Consider the following 11,947-nt stretch of genomic DNA (forward strand, 5'->3'; position numbering starts at 1 on the left):
TATATAATACATCGCTTATAGTTTTATATATCATATATCGCTTAATTAGTTTATATATCACTTTGTTTATTATATCATACATCGCTTAGTTTATATATCACTTTGTATATATATTATATATCGCTTAGTTTATATATCACTTTATTTATATATCATACATCGCTTAGTTTATATATCACTTTTTGTTTATATATCATACATCGCTTCCCAGGGAGAAACGCGAGATCACCCATCGGCGTTATGATTAAAAACTAGCGGTAAATAGCAAAAGTGTTATTTTTACTTTTATAAAAAATAAAAAAATTTCAATTAAGTATAAACAAAATAAAATAAAAAATTTAACCTTGAATTTAATTATTATTTTACACTGTAAAATCCAGTGTCCGGCAAAAAACACACTTCTGGGAAAAAAAAAAAAAAAAAAAAACAACATTAAAAAATTTTTTAACGTCAAGAAAGTTAATTCCGCCTATATCTATATTAAATATTACAATATGTTTTTATGATATTCTCTAACATACATAACGGCAGCCGGTACTACCTCAGTATCCGCCTTACACGATCTTACTGACGTAGCTAAATCGTTCAGCAATTCCCAGTGACTATCGATTCTTCTGCAATATGCAACATAGTGGCCTGATTCCAAATGTATTACACCGGCGAGTCTGCATGTAAAAAAAATTATATTTCAAAGTTTAAATATAACAATATTATATGCGACTAGTATAATAAGTATCCTGTTGAAGTTACCTGTACTCAATATCAGCCAAATGTATATATAGTAGTTGGGAAGTCCGATAATCGGGATCCCATTCCTTTTGTTGACTTGATGTTTAATCGAATGTCCAGTTCGATAAAAAGATGGGAGTTCAATGACATCGTCACAGTGCCTTTCCCTGAACATCCCTCCTTAGTACATTTTACATTATAATAACATGAGACGTAGTTAAGTGCTTTTTCCATGGCTTTGAAACCCTCTTTAGCGATAATTTTGTGATTGACAGTCAAATACGATTGAGAGATTGTAGTTGTTTTGCAATCCGGATTAGAACATGTAAATAATTTGAATGCACTTGGCTCGTTAATTACTTTTTCCCACACGATAGTCACACAATCTTCAGCATCTATTGAAATTGATGTGGTTATATTTTCTACTTTAGTAGTTCTTATAGATTTATAGTGCGGCTTTAAAAGGGACAATCGTATTTGATAAATTTTTGCCGTTAGACCGGTTTCAGCAAAAAGTAAAATAAATTTTACTACTTCATTGGCCAAATCTTTTAGTACTGACGCGTAATAATTGTCGTCAAATACACAGCGTAGTAAAATCTGTATGATGGAATCAAATGCACAAGTATTATATATTTTGTACATTACTTTATCAAGTTTAATCATGCCTGTGCCATTACCGTTTTGTAATAAATAATTGATCCTTTTCACGTTCTTATGCATTTGAGCATTGACATATTTAATTTCTGGATATTTCTTAAAATAAACACTTTTTTGTTTGTTTCTGTAATTTATCGAAACATTCGCTCCACTTGATATAATCTCATTTTTATTTTGTTCCTCAGTTCTTATTTTCACTTTTTTTTTCTTTCTCTTTATTATCTATTAAGCTTTCAGGCTTTAGCAAAGTGTTATCAAGTGGTGATGATGCTGACAACGGCTTTTGGATATTGATGGTACTGCTATATGGTGATAAGTTCGACAATGGTTTTTGATTGTTATTGTTAAGATCTTGATTATCTGCCGATTCCAAGCAATAATCATTCAAAGATAGATCAGAATAATCATTATAATTCTCGCCAACTTGAGTCGGAAATGTGTTGTTCATGTTAATTTCGTCCGAGTTATCTATTGGTGTAGGCTTTTGATCTTCATTATTGATTGATAATTCATTAGAAACTTCAATAACGTAATGATTTTCATGAATAGGAGATAAGTGTACCGAGTTGTTGATTCCTGAAGTTTTGTCGTTGCAGTGTGTTAATGATTCTGACGTGTCAGAAATCTGAATGTTGTAATTAGATGTTTCAACGAAAACATTATCAATTTCATCTGTTTCGATAATAGATGCTGAAAATATGTTATCTTTCAGTCGACCTTTATTGCGCCAATTTTCGTGTGATTTTAAATCTGAATCATCTGCATTCTGTACATAACTAACACATAAATCTTCTTTTGGTACATTTTTGTAATTTTTCTTAACATCAGGATACATGACGGTTGAAATGGTCAAGCCATCGCTTGTTAAAGTATTGCATTCATTACCAGATGATGCGACATCCAGAACATTTGTGTTTGGTATCTCATGACAGGCGAATTCATCTTCTGAACGCGAATCGACACTACTCTCGGTTTCAAATTGATATTTGATCTTTTTTGCAACAACCGAACGATTGTCACTGATTGTCTTGAGTTTTGATGTTCCAACTTCTGTTAACCGTCTTACCTTAAAATTTGTCAACTTTGATTCGAATATTACCGCACCACCAATAATATCCTTCAGATGGACTTTTAGAAAGCGATCTATACGCACTGGCAACCGTTTTATTAACGGATTTCCTGTCAGTATGCGAGTTTTCAAGTCGTTGAAATATCCTTCTACATAACTCGATGTTGCATGTTTTTTACCATTAGGCACTGCAACGCCAGTCCACAGTGGGAATTCCGTCGCGAGTATAATTAATCTTTCTACGAATTTTGGCAAATAAAATGCATTCAACTCGAATCCGATCTGCGTAATTTTCTTAGCGCTTTCTAATATTCCATCAATCCAATTTCTTACGGACGTGATATCGCGATCATGATGTACATCTTCCAGAATAGATTCAACGTCTTCGAGATTGTCGTCACGATCGGGTATATCAATTATTTTTGTAGCCATTGCAATACAAGTTTCCAATTTCTTACGTGCATTTCTTACGATTATAGAATCTTCATAATCGTTCACCGCGACGATGATAGTTAAGAAAATTAGTTCTCTGAACTCCTCGAATGTTTCAGCATCTACCATCAGAGCTACACACCGTATAAAAAACTCGCGTATGCACGCGTGATTGACTTTCTCGAAGCATTTCCATCTACTCACAGCATGTATGAGATGTGCAACATCTACACGGATGTATGTGCTGAACTTTGAAATTTGACTTGTACCGGACACAATTGCAAATTGGTCAGCGACGTAAGATTTTATAGTTTGATTGTTGAAAGCGAGAGACATGGCAGATAAAAGAGCGCGAGAATAATCAGAAACAGCCTCTTTTGGCTTGTGTGCGCCATTTCTAATCCATGTTCTTAACCAATATTCTATAAATTATGTAGTTTGTCTTTCCGATATCATTTGAGAAACTATTAATGTAGTGTTATCAAAATTGATGACTATCGCGGATAGAAACATGTGTCCTGTTTCCGTATTATTCAATCGTTTGATAGTTCGTACAATACTACCGATTGTGTCAATATTTATTAACGACCAATTATCTAGTCGACAATATTCATTATATGCATGTAGTTGTGATGTCGTCATATAAAAAACAAAAAAGGATTTGATCCGACTGCTTGTATAGATCCAACGTAGGGTGGAGTGGTCATCATTTCTTCAATGGTTCGTATCAGATCCCGACCATCAGTCGGTTTAACATTCAATTCTAAATCTACATATTCCTTTTTTGCTTGATCGAGAATATTCCGTTTATACATATTTGGAGGTTCCATCTCTCCAATTTGTCCATTTTCCCTCGCTATTCTTTTTCGATAATTTGAGCATCCTTCTTTACCAATAACTTTCCTCTTCACACCTCCACCTCCAAGGGGACGCTTCACAACTTCATGATTATCAAGTAATGTATCTCGAGTTTTTACTTTTACATGCAGGTCCTCGTCAACACCTGGCTCCTCTTCGACGTATCCAAAGAAAGGATTACAACATTTTTTACTTTTACATATGCCAATGATCCGTATGTAATGGAGACTGTCTGGCGAAGAATGCACTTTTGCTCTCTTGAATATATAAGCACATGGGAACCGATAACGTTTGAAGAAGGCGTCGAAAATAATATCTGTCCACTCATTTGGACTCAAAATGTCATAATTTCTGCGTTGTTCACCATATTGTACAGGAAATCGTGGCTTGATTTTGTTCCATGATTCAACATTCAAACTTAAATGAAACCAAGTCTTGAGCGATATAAATTCAGGATTATCGAAGAATTAAAAATCGGAATTAACTTCAGCCTTGGATCTTGACTGTTCAAAGGAATTGCCGCTAAGGTGAGAACAATCTTCATTATTATTTGGAACAATAACATCTTTATTCGAATTATTTATTTATTCGAATTCTCTGCATTGGTATTCGCGCTTTCAAAGGGCGAAAACTCGTCAATCTCATCGGCTGTAATATAGAGTGTATAATATAATAGCTATTACAAAAATAGCTTCATGAAGTGGCTGCATATAGTAGGAATTAATTGCTGAATTGCTATTTGAATTCATGGAATACAATAAAGCATGATAATATTTACTTTTCATATCAATAGACTCTGGAATAGGCAATGTGATATCGATGGATTTTGATAGTGTACAATGCACGTTTGAGTTAAACAATTCATTATTCGCATCATCAACGCATAATTTTTTCTCTTGCAAATTCTCATCTTTGGAAACCGTTGCAGTCGAGAAAGACTCATAGAAAATTGTAGGCACAGCAGATTTAAATAATCGAGTTCGCTGGTACTTATAGCGTTTTTCACTGGCAGAGCCGGTGCGCACTCAGTGCACATTAAAGCCGTCGTACACAAACCAACGTAAAGTGTATGTTTAATATAATGGGGTTAAATCATGAAATCCTCAATATTCTTTATTGCACTATTTGGTAAAATATGTACTGAGTATTTTATCAGTCGAAATATTTGCATTTTACTTTAAATATTAGAGACTATCGGTGTACAACGGCTTTAATGTGCACTGAGTGCGCACCAGTTCTGCCAGTGAAAAACGCTATTAGTCTGAACAAATTAAATAAAATCAACTACAAATTGAGTATCTGATTTTTCAAGTAATAATTACTATATTAGCAATCTTGCAAAACTAACCTGGATATATTATTAAAGTTCCTTTTAACAGAATATTTTTTTTTATATCTGAGCTTACCTCGGCTAAGACGTTTCCTTGTACATCGCGCATTACAAAATTTCTTATTATACATTCTTTATCGAAATGTTTTTCACATACAAACTGATTAGATTTCAGATCCTTTATACCCGGAATTGCGGATATCCATTTCTTTCGCATTTCATCACATTTTGGCACTTTAAAAACTGAACAATTTACGCGTACACTTTTGCACCCAGTCTTTCAATTCGGCACGACACAATATTTTGTTAATTTCATTATCAATTCCTTTCTATAACTTTATGCGTTTGTTACATTTAATATGTCAAAAAATTATTTGCGTTATTTAAAAAATCTCTAATCTCCAGCGCTCCAAGTGGTGATAGTGTCAACTACATAAAATGACTTCACTAAGCGGGTCACCCCCACCACTAGAGTTTCTAGACCTGTATTCACGACCGTGCTCTTAGTCGATATCTTAACGAATTCGTACAATCTTTACAAAGTGAAGGTAAGATTACGATGAAAGAGAGCAATTATACCAAATACGCGTGGTTGCAACCGAATCTTTCTTATAATTTGAGTCTTTCTTTTCTCAAAGCCTGGCCACAGCTTGAGAAGAATATAGGATTGAACGCTTTGCAATACCGCAAAGACAATTTTAATAAATCCTGATTCCAATAAAAAAGAAGAAGCTCTCGAATATTCTAGAACCAAAGACAAGTTACTTAGATAGAGGAATTTACAACTTAATCAGTGGTCCCCTTACGAACATCGAGAGTTAAGCGCTGTAAGCGCTTCCACTTTATGTGAAAATGACTCCAAAAAGGAGGAATACCGCCTTGGAATGAGACATCAATCGTATATATTCATCAAATATATGCTTCGTCTTTGCAACGTCCTTCAGATTATCAGTAATGGCGGATGCCCTTCCTTATACACGACAATGGCCGATATCTTTCCTCGTGTCGATCGTCGCCTTTCCTCGTGTCGAACGTCGTCCTTTCTGGCACTATGCCACCTTCTGATTTTGGCCGCTCGCAGTAATTAAGATCAAGTATTGCTGAGGACCGATATCGTATGACTCAATCTTTAGATAATACAAATGAGAAAAGAACGGGTATAAGACACGACTCGACACACTTGACTTTCTTGGACGGAAGACAAATTGGTAATGACGATCGTCGATCCGCAAGCTCGTAAAAGCACGATCGCTACTTCCGTAACGAACGCGGAAGTCAGATATTGCAGCGCCCTACGGACGCGGAAACCAAGTATTGCAGCGCCTTTGCGTGCGAAACATACGCACTACAAATGTTACTAGGCCCATGTAATAATAATTTGTCTCTATAGAGTGTTTACGGAATCGGTTGCTTACTTATGAATACGATACGTTCCTTGGTCCCCTGAGACGTTATTAAAGAAAAATTCTTTTAATGGAACCCGGACTACTTTAAAAAATCTCCCCGGACGTCCCCGAACGCTCGTAAAACTCGGACAAATCCGGACAAAACCGGACGGATAGCATCCCATATCTGTACCACTTCTTTCTCTGGCAAACAATTATCAAGATATCATAAGCTGAATATTAAAAAAGTTACCAAGTTTTCCTTGAATATCTCAAAAAGTATTAGGCAAATAAAAGAATTTTTCAAACAAAAGTTGTTCAATTAATTAATAGAGAAAGATGGCACAATAAAAAATAGAGGTTTTCATTTAAAAAATTTGACTTAGGCCCTATATTGGGCTCAATACAGGCCCTGGATCCAAAATCCAATAAGATCGTCCATTGGTCCCTTTCGAACCTTTCAACTTTTATCTGAAAAATTTTTTCAATAAATCAATTTTTCTGAGATAATTGGTGAAAATAATTGGGACACGAAATAAAATTATTTTATAACCTTATTATTGGTTAAAAATAAGAAAAATACATATATTCGTATAATTACGTTATGTATAAATACCCAGATAGCCAAGCATTCCTTGGCATAAAAAGGAAATAGTGTTTGGTATAAGTTTCCCTTCAGTTGTCATCATATTGCTGTCACCGGACAACAGTAATTTCGTTTAGAGCAACTTAAAAGCATTATGCAGACAACGATTACCTTACGCAAACAAGCAGAAAGCTCGATCGTAGCATACTTATTGCCATAAAAGTTTCCACAATCTGTTGGCAACCGTTTTGGTGGCAATAAAAGTCGGCAATCCAATAGGCAAAATCGAAAGCCGCTTTCCTCAATATTGAAGGCAATTTAGCAGAGCAGTTTTAAGCAAATTGACAGCAACCTGCGGGCAACTTGCTATCTGGGTATAGTGTTATGTTCTATTGGCACGTGGATACTAATGTTTATTTATTCATTCTCTTTTATCTTCAAAAGGAGCAAAAGTCACGGTTGCGTTAGCAGTATTATTCTTTATTATTCAATTCTCATACTTGACCTAAGTCATCTTTGATAAAAACATAATAGGATAATGAAAAAGATGGAATATAAATTTGTAAAGCTACTGATTAATTAAAAATTAAAATTATACATTTTTTAATTATATATTTAAATATATTTACTGAACACACACACACACACACACACACACACACACACACACACACACACACACACACACACACACACAGAACCGTTGAAAGAAGTGACTTTTGAAAATATTTTAAATAATAGCCGATATCTTAAAAAAAGGAATTAGTACTTTTTAATCTATGTGTTAAAAGCCAATTTAATGTTTCATAATTTGCATGCAATAGTATACCCAATCAAAGTTAATCAAACAAATTTTAAATCAAGTAACTAAACCAGTTATGTCTCGAATCGCTTGCCTCGATCTCAGAATAAGACCGTGATCCAGTCATTAAGATCACCAATCTGTTTTGCACGAATCACTTTCACTTGCGATTGCTTCCAAAATCAGATCAGCGTGATATGAAACGTTGCATAATATCGAGCGATTAATTTTCTTGGAGATCTGAAGAGTACTTAACAATCTGTATTCCATTCTCAATAATTCAATAATAATTAATATTTATAATATTCTTAACTTGGGCAGCTTTGTTAATACTCTTGTTAATACTCTAGCAAACAGTAAATTAAATGCGTTCATGCTGACTTTGCAAATTTATTTATGTCTTATCCTACCATTTGTTTAAATAATTACAGTATTTGATCAAACAAACAAAATTCACATTTTATTTATTAATAAATCTTTCTCTCTCTCTCTCTCTCTCTCTCTCTCTCTCTTTCTCTCTCTCTCTCTCTCTCTCTCTCTCTCTCTCTCTCTCTCTCTCTCTCTCTCTCTCTCTCTCGCGCGCGCGCGCGCTCACACACACACACACACACTTTCACTCTTACTCTCTCTCTCTCTCTCTCTCATGTTATAATTTAATTAACTTTGCGTAAACTGTGCAAAGTTAATTGAATCGTAATCTGCTGATATTTATAAGACTGTTTCGTAAATTTTATCTTTTACCATATAACTATAAAAAATTATCGTTTCCTTTTATTGATAATTTATATTAGCCACTGCGTAGCAAACTTTGAAAACATGTTATATCACTTATATCTAATATGCGCTTAATCGGTTTTTTTTCCGAAAGCAGCGAATCATTAGGTAATCCATTCTTGAAGAGGGCACGTAAGAGATTAATTGTTTACCAGTTTTTCTGCGAAGCTGATTGGTTCTCTCACTTTGCTTACTCATTATATTGTGAGAGTACAATCAGCGTGAAGATCACGTGTTTTAGAAGCTGTCAAGGACATTTCATGTTATAAATAAATTTTATCAAAATTAAAAAAAAATATGTCAAAAAATATTAAATAAATTTTTATTAAAAAGAAGATTTTTTACACATATAAAGTCGATGTTTTATTATTAATTTTTGTATAAAAATATTAAGATAAGATTATCCAGAAGTGAATATTCTATAAGATATGTTATATATTCTGACATAAAATAAGAAATATCTTATAAAATCTTTTCTTTTGGAAAAAAAATATATATATATATATATATATATATATATATATATATAACTACAACATGGAGTAAAACAAGTTTTAATTTTATTTTTACATACGTAATAAGACGTACCATGATTTTTTAATAATAAAATCTTGTATGAAAAAATTTATCTTGAACTTTTGATTTGCTTCTGGGCTATTCCGCAACTATAATTTCAGCATTTTGTGTATGTTGTCAATATGGAAAGATATGTCGTCTCATGTTTCTCACTCTCTATCTATGTGTTTAACGATATTACATACTAAATATTAAAAATTTATTTGGAAAGTTTTAAATTAGAAAATATCTTCCAAACCCAAATATCTTTTAAATCTGTCGTATTAATATGTTCCGAATGTTTTCAGAATTCTAGTTGTGTCAGCTACATTCTTTGTTCGGATATTTTGTTTTCAAGAAAATCTTTTTTAAAATCCGCCGTATACACGTATTTTTGAATTCACTTATATATATTTCTTAACATTTGTATTTGAATTCAGGTTGCTAAACATTAGCAACATATATTGGTTTTCTATCATTTCTATTATTTATTAGTTTATATAGATAAAACAGTGATCACAGACATAAAGTAGGGTAGACCGGGGCACGTTGTTACACATTTTTTTCAATATTTTTTGTATTTTTTACATTCAATATTTGAGAGTACTGTGATATGCCAAAATTTTGAGTGAACCCTTAGCTTCAATTGGACAGTATCGAATTTTGTGTGATTGTTACTCTACAGTTGTTACATAACAATAAATAACGACAGGTCGCTTGTGACAACGTGCCCCGGTCACGGGGCACGTTGTCACATCAAATGTAATTGCATGCAAAATGTTATTCAAACTGTATTTAACGTAAATATCAATATATTATAGTGCGCTGCAATGTGAAAAAGTAAAATCCTTCACAGAAACATTTATTTTATTTCAAAAAAGTACAAAAAGCGCGAAGTTTTCGTCTTAATCTAAATACAAGAATTCCACTTGAATGCGCAACTTATTGATACACATTTTTTTTTAATAATTATGTCGGTGATTAAACATAAAATATTTTTACTCGTTATTGTCATCCTAAGATTTGCAACGTGCCCCATCAAATTCGTGACAACGTGCCCCGAGGGCATTTTTTTACTCCAAACAGCCTCATGGCCGACACGTTTGAGATATTCATAAGGTTAGGTATTGCACGCGGTAGGTAAAAGTACATACTTTAAGATAATATAAAGGTCTATTCTGAAAAAACATAAACTTCATGTCCAGTACGTTGAATATTAGACAATAAAATTTTATTTACGGTCGCAAAAAACTTTCAAGTTGATTTTACGTCAACACGGTTGGAGCAATCTCAACACTGTAAACACACCAAAGATGGGTATACACTAACACGTTTTGGGAATGACGGGTGCTGCCCTCTGGTTATTAGTTTTTTAAATAAAGCCGATGTGACAACGTGCCCCGTGTGACAACGTGCCCCGGTCTATAAAAAGATGCCCTAACTATAAAAAAATACCCCGAAATTTTTTTACATGAGAAATTACACCGCATATTGTATTGTCGTAAAATATTTATCGTTGCCGCACACTATATAATATTTATAATAAACTTTTAAAAATATTGCTTTTTTATAGAAAAAGCTTTGTCTTCGTAATAAATTTTTTTTTAGTTTTCTATGCCAATGTATTCAGAAATGTTCTAAAATGTCGAAAAATCGCATTTTTTTTAAATATCCCGTATGTATGTATGAGTGTGTGTGCATGTATGTACGGATTCCCCGAAATTTCAAATGCTATAACTTGAGAATTGCTTGAACTACAACGCTGCATATTGGCACACAAGTAAGTAGTACAACACTTTTATTTACTGTTATTTTTATAAAAATTTATATAGTGTTTTAGATTATAAGGCAGTTTTAATTTTTCAAAAAATGTTTGTAAAAGTTCTAACTTCCGCAATTTTTTTTTAATAAACAAAGTATTATTGAAGAATGGTTGGTTTTAAGTTTTAATTTTGATGAGAATTAGGTAAAGGTTTATTTTTTATAAAATTTTAATTTTAAATTATTTTAAATGTAATTTTTTTATGTAAAAAAGTATAATAAAAAATTATGTAATATATTGAGTAAATGTCAAATTTTTATTTAAATTCAGTTTCTTCATTTATTGTCTACTTTCTGTAAAGGTTATATAAAAATAAAAAGAGTGTGCAAATTAGAAACTTGCACATTTCTTACCATTTTTTTCGCTCATAAAGCTCTATGTAGAAACCAATCTATTACAAGATAATAATTTTGCTAATTCCTTATAGAGGAAGCTTTATGAGTGAAAAAAGATAGTGAGAAAGCAATGTGCAAGTTTCTAACTTGTACAATTTTTTTGTTATATACTTCCAAAAAATATTTTCCTCATTCGAATCATGCCAATCATTACAGTGTTAAATTTTAATATAAATAGAACTAATTTTACGCGATTGCGAATAATTTTGAATAGAAAATCTTATGCTTCTGCAAAATTATAAAACATTAATTTTATATCATTAATATTTCATACAAGAGATTACATATTTATGACAAAAACATACATGTATTTATAATTTTACATAAATTAATTGTATAAAATGCAAAAATGCACATTACGGAAATAGATATCTTACGTCGATGTTCTGTTGCATCTCATCGTTATATTTTTTCCAAAAGAAAAGCTTTTATGACAAATTTTTTTATTTTATGTCAGAATATATAACATATCTCATAGAATATTCACTTCTGAATAACCTTGAGATTTTTATACAAAAATAATTTTAAAAATATCGACTTTATATGTGTA

At 32.4% G+C, this 11,947-nt stretch overlaps 1 protein-coding gene and 1 pseudogene across 2 annotated transcripts; both read right to left on the bottom strand.

Annotated features, from left to right (window-relative positions):
* Positions 1 to 408: 408 nt before the first annotated feature.
* On the bottom strand, positions 409 to 3,226 carry LOC143894932 (uncharacterized). Its single transcript, XM_077401612.1, has 2 exons — positions 751 to 3,226; positions 409 to 665 (listed from the first exon to the last, which is right to left on the bottom strand). Exon 1 carries the CDS (start codon positions 3,224 to 3,226, stop codon positions 1,571 to 1,573), a length of 1,656 nt encoding a protein of 551 aa, XP_077257738.1. The 3' UTR covers positions 409 to 665; positions 751 to 1,570.
* A 1,163-nt stretch (positions 3,227 to 4,389) lies between these two features.
* On the bottom strand, positions 4,390 to 7,744 carry LOC143894933 (uncharacterized; annotated as a pseudogene). The gene is made up of 3 exons (XR_013256208.1): positions 7,065 to 7,744; positions 5,155 to 6,934; positions 4,390 to 4,737 (listed from the first exon to the last, which is right to left on the bottom strand). The product of XR_013256208.1 is annotated as an uncharacterized LOC143894933 (transcript).
* Positions 7,745 to 11,947: the final 4,203 nt, after the last annotated feature.

The sequence above is a fragment of the Temnothorax americanus genome, unplaced genomic scaffold, assembly GCF_048541705.1.
Source record: "Temnothorax americanus isolate GAGA-0224 unplaced genomic scaffold, ASM4854170v1 Scaffold149, whole genome shotgun sequence".
NCBI lineage: Eukaryota > Metazoa > Arthropoda > Insecta > Hymenoptera > Formicidae > Temnothorax > Temnothorax americanus.

Excerpts from the sequence above, each read along its gene's own strand:
- LOC143894932 (XM_077401612.1), bottom strand. The coding sequence starts at position 3,226 with ATGTCTCTCGCTTTCAACAATCAAACTATAAAATCTTACGTCGCTGAC.